We start from the raw sequence: 20,914 nt of genomic DNA, 5'->3' as shown, positions 1-20,914 counted from the left end.
ATGTTATAACACTTGTTTCATACTTGTAATCACGAGAGTAGGTTATGACCGTGACTCAAGGTAGTTGGGTGCCACAGATAAATTCCCTTAATTTATCCCCAAATGATATGTCTTGTATGTGAAATATTAGTTTGTGAATGACTTGATTGGTGGATACCTTCCTAAGATCCTTTTTATTATAGATTGTAGTTTTTCTTTATAACTTATAACCCAAAAAAAGACTTGACTTAGTTTATCATATATCAATATTTGTTAACGCTCCCTTCAATCCTTGTGGGATCGACCCTTGCTTGCCTTTTTTACCCATTAAAGGGACCGAGTTTGGTTTTATCTTAGGCTCGATGACGACCTATATATCAACAGGTTCATTTAATACAATATAGTCAGACTCTTGCTTTCCTTCTCTTTAATTTATTTCTCTTTCTTAAATAATTGTTTTCGATTACTAATTTGATAGTTGGAGGCGATTCTTCGATACACTAGAGTTTCGTGGCTCTTCACTCTTGTTTGACTTCCAATGGGCATTACAAAAACTTCTCTCTCTAAAAACTGAGAGCTTATCTCACTAAGAAGTGAGTTTCCTTAGTGTAACTAGGGTTCTTTGGTTTGCATGCATCGTGTTCTTGCCTCACTTAATTTTTCCTGGGTATCTAGGCCTTTAAGTAGGAGGAATATCAGTGGCTTTCTTGTGTCTGTGGTTTTCTTAACCAATTTCTCTTCAAACGAAAAGTTTATTTTCTGGAACCTTGTGTCTTATCCTCGTTTCACAAAAAAAGGCATTAACCTTTCAATATCCTCTGCCTGTTCCAATGCTTGCTGAGATCCTTTACTCGGTTTTACCACATCTCTTAATTTGAGCAGTAATTGCTCTTCGGTTTATTGGTGCAGTGGTTTCATAGCTAAAGGCGGCTACCCAGTAGGTCGACTAAATGCTTCAGTTATTGCTCCCCATGCGTGTGGTGTTTTAGCTTCCAAGAAAGTGAAGTTTACTTATAAATTCAAAGAGTTCTTCCCAATCATTCATACCTTCTGTCTTATCATCTTCTTCTTGTTCTTGTCTTTAGACATTTAAGTTTCAACGGAATCTATCTTACACTCTTTCTTGTCTTTAAGTCTTTTGGTTTTGAGTTTATTCTTTGGCTCTTATCATGAGCCATCACAGAAATTCACCTAATGCCCATGATAGGCAACAAGCCCAAAATATGCGAGGGGGACCTCTTATCCCCCCTCCAGAAGACTTCGATCTAAGGAGTGGGCCTATTAACTTCAACTCGTGTGTAATTGGTTTATTCATTGGACCTCACCTCCCTCTGAAAATTTTGTTCAACATATTGTTACCTCACGTTGGATAAGGAGAGGTGAAATTAGGGTTCATAGCTCGGGGCCGTATTTCTTGTTCGAATGTAGGCACAGCCAGGATCTTGAGGGGCTTGTAGCTGCAAGCTCAACTGTTATGGATGGAAGAATCATTAATCTTAGGAGGTACCAACTTGATTTTGTATCTCACCACATGAACTTCACGCAAACAAGAGTTTGGGTGAGGGTTTATGGGCTACCTTTAGCCTATCTTACATCAAGCTGGGCAAGGCAAATTTTTCGGCACGTGGGATACATTGAGGAATTAGAGCATGATGGAGAGGATCTCCCCATACATGGTGAACTAAGGGCGCGAGTCCTAATCGACCTCTCTATTCCCCTAATACCGGGGTGTTTTATCCCCTTGGAAGGAAATAGAGTGATTTGGGTGTATCTGAGATACGAAGGTATCTATAAATTTTGCAAATCGTGTGGATGTGCAGGTCATGCCACAGCCCGGTGCACTCTCCATGCAGCCGTCACAAGAAGAAGGGTCAGACGTAGATTAAACGAAGTGGAATTGGATGGGTTAAGAGTATTATATGGTCCAGCCGAATATCCATTCTATTCGAATCTTAATCGAGGGCTTCCGGACTGGTATAGGTTTTGTAACACTGAGTAGGACCTTCGACCAGTGGAAAATCCGGGGGAAAACCCCTTATATGGGGGAGGGCAAATGGAGGAGAGGGGTTTTGAAGAAGGGCACCCGTATGAGGATTCTTTGGCTTCTTAGGAAAGTGATGAGAGTGAACATTTTCACTCGGGGAGGGATGAATGGTCGAATGACGACTCGGAACTGATTGAACGAGAGGTGGAAAGGATGGAACCGGACCTCACCCTATCTCCGGGGAGACGTCTGGGTCTATCTGGAGATCCATATGCTGAATTCGTGCATCAACAATGGCCTGCTCCAAATTCAGTAGGGCATGATGAAGGAAACATGAGAAACTCCAGTGAGGGGATTCGAATGGTTGTTGCTCAAGGAGATTCGCCAGGAAGAAGGGAGGCATCAAGCCTAAGCAGACCCATAGGAATACGGGGTTCGGTGGGGAATGAAACCATAAATCCCCCAATTCCGACTCGGTCTTTCTTTGCGGGTTCAACGTTTGAGGTAGGTGAACCATCCTCAATGAGACAAGGGCAACAACAAGGAGGGGGGCCAGGGACTATCTTTCACACTCTGGGGATTACTGATTGGGCAACCTCGCCTATCGAGTTCGAACGAAACAATGGGGTTATATATGGGAATGTAGGTGCAAGGAGCACGGCTATGGTTGCTACCTTTGATTCTCCTGCTTATGGGTGGCTAGAAAGTCCAGCGAGAATGACAATTAGAAGAATTGAGGAGGAGGAGCAGCGTGTTGATGATGAGTATGCAAGCATTATTGAGGCAAGCACCATCTTGTCTTTGGGAATACGAAATGCAAGGAGGACTGAAATCCAGGAAATTCATAGAAGTGCAAGAGCATCAACGTCGCCATTTCTACGGCTGTCCGCAACAGACTTGGCGGGACTGCCAAACCTCCCACTCTCGGAGTTTGATCCCCCTAACACTCCGGTATCGCATTTTAGTTCTTACAATTTTACAGATTTGTTTAATTATGATGACAGTGCAAATAACAAGAAGATAATTCGGGAGGCAGTTGGTCACTTACCACATTCATGTGATGGGGACTCAATCCAATACAGCGAATCGGATTATGAGTGGGTTGAGCGGAAGAGACTCAAGAGGCTTCACAGGTGGTCTGAAAAGGGTGGATTTACAATATGGCTCAAAGACGAAAAAGGAGCATGTAGGTTTGCATCAAAGGAAATTTCTGATCCCGACATGACTAGGGAGTTTGGAGTAGATATCGATGGGGACCTCCGTATGAGGGGAAAAAATAAGAGGCCTCAAAACTGTTCATCTTCTTCTTCCGGGTCCCCTAAAAGGCAAAAAAGTGAGGAGGTAACATCGACACTTAGGGAAATACGGGATGATATGGACATCGATCTATAGTTATCTATCTTTGACTCAATCAAGCTAACAACGGAGGGTGAGGAGGCTGCTCTAACTCAGCCCCCGAAGGAATTATGAATATTGTGGCTTGGAATTGCAGGGGGTTAAATGATCCACACACCCTTGCAATCCCATATCTAGTGTGGCTCTATTAGTCTAAATTACCTATGTTTTTATTTGTATCAGAAAACAAAATGGATTTTGCCTCAGCGGCAGCTAGATTAGGTGCTCTTGCCCCTACTACCACTTTTGGGTGGGATTCGGAAGGTAGTAGTGGTGGTCTTCTTGTTTTAGGATGGTCTAATGCGGAAGTTGTTTGCTTGTATTCCTCAATTAATTTTATTTTATGTAAGATAAATGAATCAAATGGCAGTTTGAAGTATGTTTTGTTTTTTTATGGTGAACCTTAAGTAGACAAGAGAAGAATTGTTTGGGAACAATTGCAATGGTTTTTAGAAGAATTTAAAAACGTACTTGTTATAGGGGATTTTAATCAAGTTGAAAGGGGAAGTGACAAACTAGGGGGCTCGAATCGGATTAGAGGAATTGAGGCGTTTCTGGATTGGAGGTTTAGTAGCAATGTGACAGAAGTTCCGTTCTCGGGTCCGAAATTCACTTGGAGCAACAAACGGGAAGGGGACGACCTTATTCTAGAAAGGCTAGACCGGGCCTATATAACAGAGGAATGGTTTGATCACTCTCCGGATGGGAAAATTAATCATGAACCGATAGTTTGCTCTGACTATGCAGCAATAACTTATCATGAGCAACCTAAAGTTTTGACTTCAAATAGACCATACCAAATTGAAAACTGGTGCTTGGCCTTCCCAGAAATCAAAGAAATAGTGGGGAATCTGTGGAAGGAAGAGGTTCGGGGATCTTTCATGTTCCAGCTGTCAAGAAAGCTAGATAAGCTAAGGTCAAAAATGCAATATTGGTGCTTAGACAATAAGAAGGTTTGGGGGATCAACTGGAGGAAACTTACAAAGGATCTCCGAAGTTTAGGGATGAATGTAAGCACTCTTCATGAAGGGGAGGGATACATTCAGCAAATTAACCTTCTTATTCCGGAGAGTCAATTGGGATTTAGTTTTTGGAAGCAAAGAATGAAGGCAAATTGGATTAGGTATGGGGACTGCCCAACGCCTACAATGTATAGGAAGGTGAAGCAAAGGCAGTTACAAAATTCGATTCTTACTTTAAGGAATGAGGAGGATATGTGGGTGGAAGGGGAAAGAGGGGTAAAAGATGTGATTTTAGCCTCAATCAAGGACATTTACAATCCGATTACGAATGACAATCACGGGGAATATATATATCTCCTGCTTCAGCAACTTGCCATACCTTGTCTTTCAGAAGAGGAGCGGGATTGGCTTGACAGGGACTTCTCGGAAGAGGAGATTAAGAAGGCTATGTTTGATATGCATTGCTCTAAATCTCCCGGTCCAGACGGATTTACGGTGGATTTCTTCAAAGTTTATTGGAATGAGGTGGGACGGTTGGTGACTAATAGTGTTATGCAATTCCTGAGGACAGGGAATATGCTCAAGGAATGGAACCAGTCTTTGCTAGTGTTGATACCAAAGGTGAAAATTCCAGAGATTGCTAATCATTTTAGACCAATCAGTCTGTGCAACACTGTTTACAAATGCATTTCTAAATGTTTGGTGAATAGGCTACATTTGGTCCTCCCAAGTCTGATTACGGAAAATCAGCATGCCTTCATCCCCGGCAGGTATATGGAGGACAATATCCTCCTAAGTCATGAACTTATGCACCTTATAAACTCAAGAAAAGGCTCTAGTTTCACAGCTGTTAAGATTGATATGTCCATGGCTTATGATAGAGTGGATTGGCTTTTCCTTCTGAAAGTTTTACAAGCTCAGGGGTTTTCAAGTCACTGGATAAGGATGATATCTCAGTGTATCTCAACGGTAAGTTTTAAGGCAATTATTAACAGAAAAACTACTGACCATTTTGCCCCTAAGTGTGGTCTGAGGCAGGGAGACCCTCTCTCTCCGTATCTTTTCATTATTTGCATGGACATTCTGTCGAGAATGTTACACCTGGCAGAGGATATAAATCAATTCCAAGGTTTAAAGGTTTCGCGTCGGTCTCCCTCGATCTCTCATCTCTTCTTTGCAGATGATGCTATGCTCTTCTTCAAGGCAAGTAAGGAGGCATGTATGTGTATTTCTGACATCCTCTTAAGGTTTGGTAAAGCTTCCGGCCAAAAGTTGAACCTCCAAAAGTCTCTTATTAAGTTCTCGCCGGATGTCGATAATGATATGAAAGTTGCCATAAAACAAATACTTTCTATGCCGGAAACTGATAATATGGGGATTCATCTTGGAGCCCCAATTGACATTCAGGGGAAAAAGAGTACTCACTTCCAATTTTTGGTTAATAAGGTCACAGAGAAAATCATCTCTTAGTCTTCCTTAAGACTCTCTGAATCAGCAAAATTAATTCTTATCAACATAGTGCTGGTAAGCATGTCTGCTCATGTTATGAAATGTCTAAAACTTCCTCTAAGCATTGCAAACAAGATCGATGCATTAATCACTAGGTTTTGGTGGGCTGGAAAGGGAGCTAAGGGGCTACATTGGGTAAACAGGAACATCATCCAAATTCCTAAGAGCTTGGGAGGCCTGGGAATTAGAGGTTGCTCCATGCTCAACGAGGCTCTCCTATTTAAACAAGCAACAAGAAGGCACTTGAACCCCCAATTGCTACTATCGAGAATTTATAATAGTTTCCAACCGTGTGGAATATGTAGGTTTGTTAGTACGAATATAAGGAAAAGAAAAGGGAACCTTTCAATAAGAAGGTTAAGTCTCCAAAAAGTCACCGAGGTCTTCAAGAACGGGTTTGCATGGAAGGTAGGGAATGGGAATAACATTAGAGCAATTAGTATGCCCTGGGTGAATGGCAAAATTCCTTCAGTAAAGTCAGGTCAAACTCTTAGAGCAGCTGCGAATTGGAGAGTGAAGGATTTTATCAATAGGGAGACTCAAACTTGGGATGCGGGGAAAGTAAGGGTATGTTTCGACTGGAATAGTGCTAAGGAGATCCTGTCCATGGAACTTCCTCAATCTACTGAGGAAGAAGACTTCCTCTATTGGAATTATCATCAGTCTGGGAGGTACACTGTTAAAACTGGGTACTATTATCTTTCAAAGTATTTGGGATTAGAAGGATCCACTTTTCTAGCAAGGGATCATGATTTTGTAAAGCTGGTCTGGAGATTGAACATTCAGCCAAAATGGAAGTTGTTCCTTTGGAGACTTTTTCATGATGGTATTGCAGTTAAAGATAATCTGGCTAGAAGGGGAATACAAGTGGATGCAATTTGTGATCCTTGCGGGGTAGGCTTGGAAGACAGCCAACACCTCTTCAGGTTCTGTACTCTGGCAAAGGAAGTTTGGGAGAATGGCTCCCTAACTATTTGCCCTGACTTTCCTGGGTTCAACTCATTGAAAAGATGGATCCAGCACTATATCCTGCTGTTTAATAGCGAGGATGGTAAGCATAGCAATCGTTGCACCGTGTTTATTGCAACACTGTGGGGTCTTTGGAAATCTAGGAACGCTAGATGTTTCAAGGGTTCTACAGAGACGATAAGTTCAGTAAGGGAATTTATTAATCTTGCCATGAATGATCATGAAATTTTTAATCTTCAAGCAAGCCCAACTCCGGATTTGGAGGTTTCTGACCGGGGAAATCCGACTTTTCCTCCGGGGTTTTATCACGTGCATCTGGGAAAGGATAAAAGTGGTTATGATGATTTCACTGTGGAAGCCGATGGTTCCTGGGATAAGAAGACTAGAAGGGCAGGGATAGGTTGGGAAGTTAAGAGTATTCAACAGGGCAATGTAATGGACGAGGGTGGAAAGCATGGAGTGGCCGCTTCAGCAATTCAATGTGAAGCTTGGGCTTGCCTAGAGGCAATGAAATGGGCCCGAGTGAAAGGTAAACAAGGAATTCTTGTTTTATCTGACTTGATTGGTCTTTTGACCAACTTACAAGGGAATCATGGTAAGGATATTTCGATATCTTGGTTACTTAAGGAGTTAAGAATATTGGAGGCATCTTTTCAAAGGTGCACGATTTTGAAGGTACAGCGTGATCAAGTCCAAAAGGCGAACGACATTGCTAGGAAATGTCGGACTAATCTTTTGACTCTGTTGTAGGTTTTGTTTTTACTTTCCTTTGCTATTGTCAAAAAAAAAAAAAAAAAAAAAAAAGTTTCGTGGGTTTATAAATAACGTTAGACGTCTCAATTCTTATTGCCATATATAGCTCTTCTGTGGGACTTGCAAAAAACCCAAAAACACTTATAGTACCAAAATTTTATTACAACACATTTGACAAAAAAAATTAGATGGTATTCACTATTAAATTTTTAAGGGTAATGCTATATGCTTAATAACTTCCTTTTTTAGAATTAAGTTGGAAATTTATCGATAATTCATGAGTAAATCGGTGTAATAAATGTTAATTTAATGTCTATTCTTTCCACTTTTAGCTTCTTATATATGCAACCCTAAGGGCTGCATATAGCTTTTTCCATTTTTTAATTATACACATTATTAAACATTTAAACTTCAACTAAGGCCTTATTCACTTTACCTTAAAAAATAATATTCAGTAAAAATAATTTTCGTTCAATTAATATAATTTCAATTTAGTAAACATAAGTGCAGTCCATTTCAGTATAAATAATTTCAGTTTAGAAAAAATAAGTTCAGTTTAGTAAAAACCAGCAATTATTTTAAAGAAGAAATATAGTAGAGAATTATTAAAAGTGGTTCAATAAAAATAATTTAAGTTCATCAAAAAAAATTTCAATTCAATAAAAATAAAATGAAATGAACTGGGCCTAAATTGAGAAGAATTTAGAAAAGTTGTAAATGGTAACATGTTCTAAACAATTCAGTTTAAATGTTTTGCGGTTTCTAAATGTTTCAGTTTAAACGGTTTGTGGTTTGGAATCAGTTCAGTTTACACATGTTGCGGTTTAATATGGTTCAATATAGACATAGTTTTTTACTGGGTTGAAACAGATATAGGATAGAAACAGTTCGAATCAACAACGGTTCAAACCGTGATTGTTCTGATTCGTTATTAGTTACTGTTCTTATACGGCTTAACATCAATGGTTAGTTAAGTTTTGGGTTGACTATAAACAATTCAATTTTTTTTTTTTTTTTTGGTTTCAAATCGGTTTATAATCGGTTATGTTCCAGCTGATTCGAATCGGTAGCAAGCAATTTAAAGGTTTGATTTAAAAATTTACAATGCTACCGTAGTGACTACTGACTAGTGACAATTAAGACTAGTCGGTGAGCCCACAAAGATTTGACAACATAACTTACAGCCTGTACCCTTTGAGACTAAAATCTCAAAGAGCTGATGTGTGAAATTAGGGCCACTTAAAATGCCAAAATTTTGCTAAATTAGGAAGGTTTGGTACTTTGGTTGGCCACTGCCGTGGACGGCAACAATATTAGGAAAAATTTGTTCCTTAAAGTCCACTTACTTCTTTGGATTTTCATCAAAATTAAGAAACCTTTGATTATCCCTCCTCTATTCCTTATTTTTTTTGTCCCATTCGACTATTTATGTCTTTTTAATACGTATTTTCAAACATATATTAAAAAATATGGCACGATTCTAACAAGATCTCACATGCATATATTATTAGTTATTGATTAATAAGAATTTATGGTCAAAGTTTTAAAATTTGACTCATACATTTACAATGGGACAAAAATTAAAGGACAGAGGGAGTATTAATTAGTCCATATAAATACACTCCCTCCCCCCTATTCTTTCATACTTAGCTCATCTCTCTTTCTCTCCCTCTCTTCTACATTACTTAGTGTGATAAGAAGAATAACATGGCTTCACAGAAACAACAGCTTGGCTCGGGAAAAGACTACTATGACCCTCCACCAGCTCCGTTATTCGATACCGATGAACTAAGCCAATGGTCATTCTATAGAGCTGTCATTGCGGAGTTTGTAGCTGCTCTTATTTTTCTCTACATCACTGTTCTTACAGTGATTGGAAACAAAGCCCAAACCGACCCCGCCATGAGCCTTGACGCTTGTGGCGGTGTTGGGATTCTTGGCATTGCTTGGGCTTTTGGTGGTATGATCTTTGTTCTTGTTTACTGCACCGCCGGTATTTCTGGTAAGATTCCTACAATCCTACATTCCTACAATAGCTTAAACGTTGGACATATCCGTTTACATTTTCTTAATTTTACACTTTGTTTTGGTGAACGAATATGCATGATAAATCATAAATGTATTAGATATATAATCTCTCTTTGTTCTTTTTGTTAAATCTATGATAAATATATATACTAGTTACCTACTAGATCATTAGCTTTTTATAAATAACACAAATTCTAGAATAAAATGACTTTTTCATTTACTTATTTTAAGATGGGTTAAAATTATTCTAAAAGTATTTACATTTATACTTATATTATTTATAAATGTTATCATTCTTTCAACATAACTTTTACCTTTAATAAACACTCATAATCTATTAGATTAATCATATTAAATTTTATAAAACGTATCTATTAAAAATAAAGTATGTTAAAATACAACTGAACTCATTACAAATCAAAAATTACCATTAAATGTGTTAAGTTACCATAAAAATTATAAAAGTTACCTTAAAATTGACCGTTTTTTTGATAAAATTAACAAAAGTCCACCTTATACTAGATTTATTTGTAAATTGTAATGTTAAATGTATGCTTTTCCTATTAAAGATATATGCATACTAGTTAGCTACTTGCTAGATCCCTTTGTTCTTTTTTGTTTTATATATATATATACATATATATATATATATACATAGACCCGGTTTGGTAATTAGCTGATAGCTGATTCTATTAACTGATTTGACTAGTTGGTTATATTAGCTGGTTTGACAAGCTGGTTATAATTAGTTGATTGTGTAAAAGTATTTGGTAAATAGCTATTAATTATTAATTGTTGTAATGTATTTAATAGCCAAAAAGCTAATTGTTCAATAAGCTAATTTAAAAAGCTCTTATAGCGAGCTTTTTCTAAAAAAGTTTTTTGAGCCCAAAAAGCTCTTTTACTAAGCTATTTACCAAACATCCAAATTAGTTTTTTTAGTTGGTCAAACCTCTAATTTGGCAAAATAAGCTAAAAGCTATTCAAAAATCTCTTTACCAAACAAGAACTAAACGATAATTCATGCCATATTATCATATAATTGGAATGCACGCATTCTATTAAAACATTGAAACTAATTATTAGTCTTAATTGTATTCTTTGTTAAGTAAATGTAGCCTTCCTTAATCAACAGCTAATGTTAGACAAATTTACGTATATATCTTTATTATTCAATTAAAACATTGTAATTAAATTTGTATAGTAGGTTTATTATTTTACATATTATTATGTAAAATTAAAATTAGTGAATTTTGTTGAGCTAGGTGGGCACATAAACCCAGCAGTGACATTCGGGCTGTTCTTGGCTCGAAAAGTCTCACTGCTGCGAGCCTTGTGTTATATGGTAGCGCAATGCTCAGGAGCCATATGTGGAGTAGCATTAGTTAGGGCGTTCCAAAGTACATACTACGACAAGTATGGTGGAGGGGCGAACAAGCTGTCTACTGGGTTTAGCACCAGCACTGGTTTAGCCGCCGAGATCATCGGTACCTTCGTACTTGTTTATACTATTTTTTCTGCGACTGATCCTAAGAGAAGTGCAAGGGACTCACATATTCCTGTGAGTATGCTAATCTTTGTTTATGATCATTTTTCTAAGTATTTTATGAAGTAAATATTCACAATGCATATTCTAAATCAGATCTCATTCGAACGCATATAAAATACTCCCTTCGTCACTTTTTATTGTTTGCAGAATTGCACTATTGCGCTTTGGTTGTTATCTTTGACATAAGATGAAGTGTCTAAACATTAATTTTTCATTATTGTTACTCTTATTTTATTGAGCGTATACATGATTAAAGCTGAGCATTAAAATACCGTGAAATTCAATATATAAAGAACAAAAATGGACGGAGGTATACTAATGGATTAGAATCTTACATATCGCTCCTTCCACGTTTATCTTTTGTGATTATGAAAATAAAGTTATAGATCATTTTTGTTGATCAAGTGGAACTATGTGTCATTTACTCATTTTATATATACACTTTAAAAATTAAGTCATGTTATGTACATTCTGCTATTAGAAAAAAAAAAAAAAAAAAAAAAAAAAAAAAAAAAAAATAATAATTTTGTGTGTGTATGTTTATAATTTCATTATACCTTGATATATTTTAAATGGATCTTTTACTGAATTAACTACTTGAGCAAAACTCTTTACCAAATTAGCTATTTATAAATATTAGTTTCAAATCATATGCATGCAGTGTGTCAAGAATTGATTTTCTTTGTGTTGTATTAGTGTAGAGAAGAGTATATATACAAACTAATTCGGGCTTATAAACATACTTAGCCCAATAATCTAAATGTACATGGCTTAACAACCTCCCTCAAATTGGAGCATGCAAATCACAAATGCCCAACTTGGCTTATAGATAAGAAAATTGGTGCGTGCCTAAAGCCTTGGTAAAAATGTCCGCAAGTTGTTCCGTTGTTTTCACATGAGATGGCCAGATGGTACCTTCTTGAATCGCGTCGCGCACATAATGACAGTCAACCTCAATGTGTTTTGTACGTTCATGAAAGACCGGATTTTGAGCAATGTACAATGCGAATTGACTTTCACAAAACAAACTCATCGTACGCGGATGAGCCACTCCCAAGCTAACAAGCAAAGCCTTCAACCATTTCAACTATGACGTGACTTTTGCCATACTTTGATACTCTGCCTCTACGGAAGACTTGGAGACTGTATGTTGTTTCTTGTCTTCCAAGAAATCGGAGATCCCTCAAGAAACACTAACCAACCAATAATCGATCAACGAGTCAAAGGACAACTAGCCCAATTCGAGTCGCACCAACCAGTTAACTGTAGATCACACAATCAGAGCTAAGAAGAATACCTTTTCCCGGACAGCCTTTCAAGTACCGTACGACACGTAATGCGGCATCCCAATGTTGTTGACGCGGTTGGTGCATAAATTGAGATAGTATGTGAACCGTGTAAGCCAAATTTGGGCGAGTGAATGACAAGTAAATCGGGCGCCCTACTAAGCGTCGATACATCTCCGGATCATCAATAAACGGACCATCCAATTTTGCCAAATTATGATTTTTCTCAATCGGTATACCGGATTGCCTAGCCCCTAACAAACCTGCTTCTGCAATTATATCGAGAGTATATTTCCGCTGGCACAAAAATATGCATTCGGGACTCCGAGCAACTTCAATACCAAGAAAATATTTCAAAACACCCACATCTTTCATATGAATACATTTACTCAAATAATTCTTGAACTTAGAAATTGCAGAAGAGGAATTACCAGAAATTATCAAATCATCAACATAGACCGGAACATTGAGTTGCACATCACCATTTTGCAGAGTAAATAGAGATTGTTCAGAGTACGACTGTGAAAAATCGTACCTCTTGAGTGAGCCTGCCAACTTTGCAAACCAACAACACGGAGCTTGTCGAAGACCATAGAGAGACTTCTTAAGTCGACACACCAAGCCCGGTTTGTTTCCATGAAATCCGGGAGGGGGTTTCATATACACCTCCTCATCAAGGTCGCCATGAAGGAATGCATTATGTCCATCCATTTGATGTAGTTCCCAATTCTTTACAGCTGCAACGACCAAGAAAGCACGAACAGTAACCATTTTTGCCACGGGAGCAAAAGTCTCAATGTAATCAATCCCTTCAACCTGAAGAATGCCAAATATAACAAGACGGGCTTTTAACCATTCAATAGTGCCATCAGAGTTAAGTTTAGTCTTGTAGACCCATTTGCACCCTAGAGCTTTCTTCCTCGAAGGCAACTCTTCCATCACCCAAGTCTCGTTGTCCTCCAAGGCAGAAATCGCTTTTTGCATAGCCTATTTCCAACTCGCATCAGTCATAGCCTCCTTGAAATTACAGGGCTCACAACCTACATCCAAGGCTGCAAGAAATGTGCGATGGCCAACAAAAAATTTAGTACAATTCACAAAATGTGCTAAGGGATAAGGAGTACCTGAGGAGCTAGCGGACAGTAAACTGTAAGATGGACTCAGAATAGATACAGTATGTGCGACACAATCACGGTGCCAACCCGGTGGGTGCTTAGGTCGAAGACCACGGGCAAGATATTAGTGGAGGCGCTGCTAGATGATGTTGTAGCTTCCTCTGTGGTGCGGATTGTGATGCCAACAGCAGCATTATCAGTGGCAGCCGCTGCATTTTCAGTGGCAGCCGCTGGGTCAGTAGCAACCGCAAGTGAGCTACGGTTCTGGCTGGGCGCTGCAGCAGGGCTGCGGTGTGGGCTGTGAGCCGCAGCAGGGCTCTGATACCATGTTAAATGCGGGTCTAGGCCGCACCCGCAAACCAAGAGATCAAAGTCCAAAGGAGGTTTCATCCCAAAACCATATGACAATAAGAGGAGTAGTCCTTTAGCCTTATAAAATGTTTGACTCTCTCTTCTTTTCTCAATGTGGGACACTTACATGTGTTATTTGGTAGAATATACTTCAACACTCCCTCTCACATATAAGGTCTTATTAACTCAAGAATCACTTGATCTAATTCAATTTGGCTCAAAATACTTAATGTCATTAAAGGTCCCAAGCCTTGGGCCTGACAATATACTCAAGCTATTAAAGGTCCCATACTGTGGGTTTAACTCTGATACCATGTCAGGAATTGATTTTCCTTATGTTGTATTAGTATAGAGAAGAGTATATATACAAACTAATTCGGGCTTATAAACATACTTAGCCCAATAATCTAACTATACATGGCTTAACACAGTGATTTGTGGGTTGTACGTCATTGTAATGTTTACTTTTTTTTTTTTTCTATTTCAGGAAATATATCTACCAAAATTGAAATATATATGGATCATATGCAAAGTTCCGAAATTTAATTTTCAATTAGCTCGTCATTAGTACTGTGTTACACGATTACACATCACTCATATACAAATGCTTAGTTGTGTCAAATTTAAGAAGATTTCTGATAGTCATGATGCATGATCAACGATAGTCTTTCCTAGGGTCCTTTTCATTGCATGAATCATATCTAGAAAAGTTAAATAACTTCCAGTATCATTTTTGTGATTAGTTAAAACCATGACTAAATTAATTTTTATAATCCATGTAGTTTAGAATTCACAGAAAAAATTAGTTTGACTAGATAATAACTAACCCTATGAGACTATGAAGTTTAAAAAAGAGAGAATCAAAATTATTAAGTATCATGTTGTAATGCAACTAATGTTGGTATATGTGAGATTTATATGAATACATAATAACATATGAAAGATCTAAATGAAGGTATTGGCACCACTTCCTATTGGATTTGTGGTATTCATGGTTCACCTTGCCACTATCCCGATCACCGGAACTGGCATCAATCCTGCTCGGAGTCTTGGAGCTGCTGTTATCTACAACAAGCACCAGATTTGGAATGACCATGTTAGTAAACAAATCCCTACTCTCCCTCTCTCTCTTAATTTCATAATCACTGTACAGAGTAAATTTTACATACACGTTTAATTTATAACAAATCAAATACTAAATCACATTTGATCTCTATGAGAATATATAGTGAATATACATTTTCTTACAAATTATCTATGTATTAATTCAAATGTCACTTTTAAAAATAATGCTCCAAAATTTAAATCCTTATATTCTACAGTTCTACCCACTCCAAAAAAAAAAAAAAAATAAAAAAAAAAAATAAAAAATAAGCATTCTCTACCATACCTATTCCACATGTTTTATTTTTAAAAATTTGTCAAATGACCTTTTTAATGACACTTTTTATCAAAAGCATTATTTTTAATTTTTTTGGCAAAATCAAACCGTAAAAATAAAAATTATTGTTTTTAGAAATAACCTTACTGAACTTTCACAGGTTGTCCGGCAAACTTCTAGCGTTGACTCACATGTATAGGGCAAGTGACTCCTATTTTCTATAATTGCACCCTCATTTCACTATTATTTTCCCTATTGAGAGCGAGATTCAAAAGACATACACTTGATTACTTGAACTTAATATGTTATAAAATTGGAGGAAAAAGAGGGGTGCAATAAGGGAATTAAGAGCGAGTCACATGCCCTGTGTAAGTGAATCAACACTGAATGTTTGCCAGTCAAAGCCCGAAAGTTGAGTAATGTTAGTTTGTAACAAATTTTTTTTTTTTTTTTTTATTGTCTGACTTTACCAGATAAAATTTAAACCGCAGGTTTTGTGTACTGTGTGGGCAGCTAATAGACAAGTAACTCCTAAACGAGTAACACTTGATCGATTTAGTAACCCCTCCGACCTAGTAACCCCTGATCCCTGACCGACCGAGTAACCCCAAACCTAGTAACCCCTGACCGACCAAGTAACCCCGAACCTAGAAACCCATGATCGAATAAGTAACCGTACCTAGTAACCCCGACCGACCTAGTAACCCCGGACCTAGTAACCCCTAACCATACCTAGTAACCCCGGACCTAATAACCCCTAACCGTACCTAGTAACCCCGTACCGGACCGATAACCCCTGACCTAACCACAAATTCCACTGCTAAGGCAGCCACCAAACCACCAATTCCAACCACCACAACAATCAACCATCTCCCCACGACCAGCCGCGCGCCTCCAGCCACCATCACGACTAGTCGCCCGCCTCCAGCCACCAACACGCCCAGCCCCCCGCCTCCATCCACAAACACGACCAGCCATCAACACAACCAGTTCAGCCACCGCAATTCACGAAATCGCCACCAATCACACCACAATTCACCAACAGCCATCAATCACACCGCAATTCACCAAATCGCCACCAGTTGCTCGGATTTGCTCAAATATAGGGGTTTTGCCTCACATTTGCATTTTCTTCGATAATTACCAACAAAATTGTGAAAATTAAAAATTGAAAGAATTGAAGAAGATGAAAGTGCAAAGGAAAGAGGTAAGAGAGAGAAAGCTTGAATGGTGAAAGATTTTTTTGAAAAAAAAATAAATAAATAAAATTGTGGCTTGGATGAGGACCACGAACAGATATGTTCGCTTGGAGAAGAAGAAAAGAGGAGCGAGAAAATTGGTGAAAGAAATTTTATTTAAAAAAAAAAAAAATTAAAAATTGTGGCTGGTCACTGTGTAGCCCACATAAAAGTTTGTGAAATTAAATGGTAATTTTTAACAAAAAGTATCTTTTAAAAAATTTAATCTGAAAATTTTTCCTATTTTTTAAAATATATATCTTATATATTAACTCGGCTACATTATAGTATGAAAAAAATGACCTAGGCAACAAAATTAGTTTGCTTGGTCTGAGTATATATTTTGAATGTACTTGTATTTGTATATTATGTATATACTGGCAGTCGCATGGACTTATAACACATTTGTTTTGTTCATAATTTTTGGTAATGTAGTGGATATTTTGGGTTGGACCTTTCATTGGAGCAGCTATAGCGGCATTCTACCACCAATTTATTCTTAGAGCTGGCGCTGTCAAAGCTTTGGGATCATTCATGAGCAACAGCTCACAAGTATAAATATACTCTTGAAAGAAGATTAGTCTTATTATTATTGAAATTGAAATTTGTTTGAATTACTTTTACAGGATTTATACAAATGTAATCATTGTTGTTGGAACATTATTTAATTATTCTGTTTATGAATCTCGGAACTATATTATTATGATGCTCACAAAGTCATAATACTCTTCGTTAATTGCAATTCAATTGTTAACTTAACTTTTGCTATGAGCGGAACCGATTTTCCACTACTCGATTATACTCCCTCGGGTCACAAATTTTAATTGGGTCAGGTAATATAGGCTGTTGAAAAGGTTCACTGGGCCGGCTATTAGGCTGTGCAAACATCCTAATAGCACAGGGCCTCAAACCTCTAGGGGTCCAAAAATATAAGAATAGCAAATAAGTATAATATTTATTTTAGTGCAACTATAATGTGTTACCGTATTCTTGCATAGTTGGTAGGAAGCTTTTTAATCACACATGATGTACTCGGTTCTAATATTGTTGCTTTCATTTTTATGGTTTTTTTTTTCCCTTTTTTTGCTTTTACCTTTCCTGTTCTTTTGATTTTTTTTTATTTGGCTAATTTTGTTTTTCCTTAATTATTACATCTTACTAATTACTTTAATATATTTACTAGATATTATTTGGGCCTTAAAAAATTAGCAAACAAAAATTAAATTGTGAATTATTGTAAATAGCACAAGGCCCCCAAATTGTTTGAGACGGCCGTTCACTAACATGTAAGGTTGCATTCATATTGACTTTGTTTTGGGCAGATTGTCTTTCAACTAAAAAAATAGTTTGTACCTTTCTAATACTAGTCAATATAATTGAATGCTTAAACCTAAATATTCAATCAAACACTAGCATAGTGCCCGTACGATACACAGTTTATAAATCAAACTATTAATTTCGTTGGGAAAAAACGAAGATAATTCAATTAGTAATAAGTTGTGAAAAAGATATACTTCTATAAATATTTTTAAAATTAAATAAACAATAATAACACATCCATAAATATATAAATTGTGATAATCAATCATTTGAAATCAATCAAAGTCAATAAAATATATTTTAAAATCAACCTAATTTATATAATATATTGATTACACATGGAATTATATAGATATAAATAATAATTTATACAATAAAAGATATGAAAAGTATGTAAATCACAAATGATTATTTTTTCTAAGAAAGTGAGTCACATCACAAGTATATGATTTGATGAATATATATAATGAATAATTTAAAATAAGTAGTTGAAGGTAAAAAAAAGAAAGAAAAATACAATTTTGGAGGAAATAAATAGCACAAGGACGTGACATTTCTGGTGTCTGTTTCAATATTATGTTATTGATTTTTGAATAGATTTTTTATCCTCAAAATGGCAATAATCGATGTCAAAACAGATTAATTCTTACTAGGTTGAATCAGTTTAGGTTGGGTTGAGTCAGTAGCTCTGTACTAACAAAGAGCTTCTATAACTAATACTAAAACATCAACCGTTGATATCATCCTATTATAAAATTGGCACAGGTCATGTTGTGATTAAAACATTTCCCTCCAAAATTATAAATGATGTCAGCATTTAATGAATTTATTTTCTTTTATTAAAATTCTGGTCAGCTATATTATTATTAGTATTAACCACAGTTTGAGACTGATCATCTCAGGGATTGGCTGAGTGACTAGGCATAGCACACTGCTTTGCCTCGGTCGGACACCTAATAGACAATGGCCAAGTTGAAGCATACAACAAGTTAATCTCCAATGATATCAAGTAGAAGGTTGAGAAAGCAGGTGGCTTGTGGGATGATGAGTTGGTTAATGTTCTAAAGTTCGTTCGAACAATAGCCAATTGTTCAACAGGGGAGACCCCATTTTTTCTAGTCTATGATGCTGAGGCCGTGCTCCCAATTGAAATGTATAAGCCCTCTTTACGACTGATGCTATATGTTGAATCGGCTAATTGGGAGGCCATGAAGACCGCCCTAGAATTTCTTCCAGAAGCTAGGGGCAACGCGGCGCTTAGACACGAAATATATCGTCTAAGAATGATAAGGGAATATAATCGAAAAGTTTCAAAGCGGCCGCTTAAGTTGGGAGATCTTGTTCAGAGAAAAATGGAAGCGGTAGGCCGAGCAAAAGAAGATGGCAAGCTAACCCCTTATTAGGAAGGGCCCTACTAAATTAAAGAAGAAGTAAGAGATGGTACCTACCGTCTTAAAGACTTGGATGGCCTTCCTATTCCACGTACATGGAATACGGACAATCTCAAAAAATACTATATGTTAAGTTTTTGTACTTAGCCTTAAAAGTTGTATATACAACTAGGTCTGATGACTGAGCTATGTAATTAAATTCATACGGCCAAACAATGTAATCTTGACAAAATTAATGAAAAATTCATACATTGTTATTAAATTTTTTGCACATTCATTGCGTACGTCTAACTAATGTTAAGCAGAAATGCCGCCTAAAAACGGAAACAAAGGTTGCTTGTCACATAGTAGATCGGCCCTGGGAAGGGTTGAACATCCGGGTAAAATGCCTAACAAAGGTTTCTCCCAACAAAGAACCTCGGTCGCAATGGTCAGACTGCTATTAATTCCATCCGGCTATGAACTTGGTCGAACAGATAAGAAATAAGGTAGCCTAAAAATTATCTAAGGCATTTAAACCTAAGGGTAGGGCATACCTAGGCTACCAAGCCCTATAAATACTTAGAAATTCTCAGGTTGAGATCATACTTGAAATTTTATGAGCACGTCCGGGAGAGAGTATTAAAGGATGACTCGGTAAAAGCCAATTAAACGGCCGCATACCTAGGCTACAAAGCCCTAAAAATACTTAGAAATTCTCAGGTTGAGATCATACTTGAATTTTCATGAGCAAGTCCGGGAGATAGTATCAAAGGACGACTCGACAAAAGCCAATTAAACGGCCGCATGCCTGAAATTCATTCGGCATTTGCCTAGTCCAAGGGCAATCATTTTTATGATTTGATTAACTTACAAATTCTCATACACTTCAAGGTATAAAATCTACTAAGTTAATCAATCCTCTTTGAATATGGACTAGACAAAATACCAAATAAAGGGGCATACCCCCAGTACATAATCATTCGTGTGAAAAATGCATAACAAAACAAGGCATGAAAAATGCAAAAATATGCTAAGTATGAATGAAGAAAGGAACTCGCATAGATTAAAGCCGCTCAAACAGGCGGCAATATAAAGAAGTTATAATACAGAATCGCTTATAACAGGCGGCAAGGATAGAAATTGTTCAAATGAAAAACGAAAAGCTTAGATCATAAACAAGTTGCAGCAGAAGAGCTCTTCACTTGGCAGAATCCTTGGTGCCATCCTCCTTGGCTTGCTCATCTCCCTTGACGGGTTCCTCCTCCTCATCTCCATCATCATCATCATCCGCATCACTCTGAGGAGGATAAGGAGTTTCAAAAAACTCAGGGGCAGGTAGCTCGACAACCCTATACTCCTCCATAAGGGAGATATGGTTCATCTGTTTGACAAAGAGCTCGTGGTAGTACACTACCTTACTGATGTCAAACATCATGGCGAACGTGTCTTCAAACCGGTCCTTGAGCCTCTTTTCGGCTGACTACTCAATCTGGACCATCTCTTGAGGAGAGATCTGCTTGGGAGCCTTGACATGTTCTTTCAACTCCTTCACCTCTTTTCTAAGATGCCCGGTTTCCTGATTGAGCTCTACCGCCTCCTTCAGAGTCGTCTCAAGGGAGACACGGCCAGTCTCGAGCTCGGCCTTGAGCTTCTTAGAAGCTTCAATGCCCTCCTTCCATTGGGAGGCGTTGGCGACCGCCTCATCCTTCTCCTTTAGGAGAG

General features: G+C 37.5%; 2 protein-coding genes across 2 annotated transcripts; both read left to right on the top strand.

The window, feature by feature from the left end:
• Window positions 1-6,270: 6,270 nt before the first annotated feature.
• Window positions 6,271-7,548, top strand: LOC110722350. The gene has a single exon (XM_021901625.1). It carries the CDS (start codon window positions 6,271-6,273, stop codon window positions 7,546-7,548), a length of 1,278 nt encoding a protein of 425 aa, XP_021757317.1.
• A 1,597-nt stretch (window positions 7,549-9,145) lies between these two features.
• On the top strand, window positions 9,146-17,215 carry LOC110722426 (probable aquaporin PIP2-5). The gene is made up of 4 exons (XM_021901694.1): window positions 9,146-9,553; window positions 10,845-11,140; window positions 14,836-14,976; window positions 16,935-17,215. The coding sequence occupies exons 1-4, from the start codon at window positions 9,259-9,261 to the stop codon at window positions 17,055-17,057; spliced, it is 855 nt and encodes a 284-aa protein (XP_021757386.1). The 5' UTR covers window positions 9,146-9,258; the 3' UTR covers window positions 17,058-17,215.
• The last annotated feature ends 3,699 nt before the right edge of the window (window positions 17,216-20,914 follow it).

The sequence above is a fragment of the Chenopodium quinoa genome, unplaced genomic scaffold (assembly GCF_001683475.1).
Source record: "Chenopodium quinoa cultivar QQ74 unplaced genomic scaffold, ASM168347v1, whole genome shotgun sequence".
Lineage (NCBI taxonomy): Eukaryota > Viridiplantae > Streptophyta > Magnoliopsida > Caryophyllales > Amaranthaceae > Chenopodium > Chenopodium quinoa.
This window is presented reverse-complemented; position numbering and strand designations above follow the sequence as displayed.

What these genes read in the sequence shown, in the direction of transcription:
- LOC110722350 (XM_021901625.1), top strand. Translation starts at nt 6,271, where the DNA reads ATGCCCTGGGTGAATGGCAAAATTCCTTCAGTAAAGTCAGGTCAAACT.
- LOC110722426 (XM_021901694.1), top strand. Translation starts at nt 9,259, where the DNA reads ATGGCTTCACAGAAACAACAGCTTGGCTCGGGAAAAGACTACTATGAC. An exon ending in CTGCACCGCCGGTATTTCTG is followed by an intron (nt 9,554 to 10,844) that starts GTAAGATTCCTA and finishes TTGTTGAGCTAG; the next exon opens with GTGGGCACATAAACCCAGCA. An exon ending in CAAGGGACTCACATATTCCT is followed by an intron (nt 11,141 to 14,835) that starts GTGAGTATGCTA and finishes ATCTAAATGAAG; the next exon opens with GTATTGGCACCACTTCCTAT.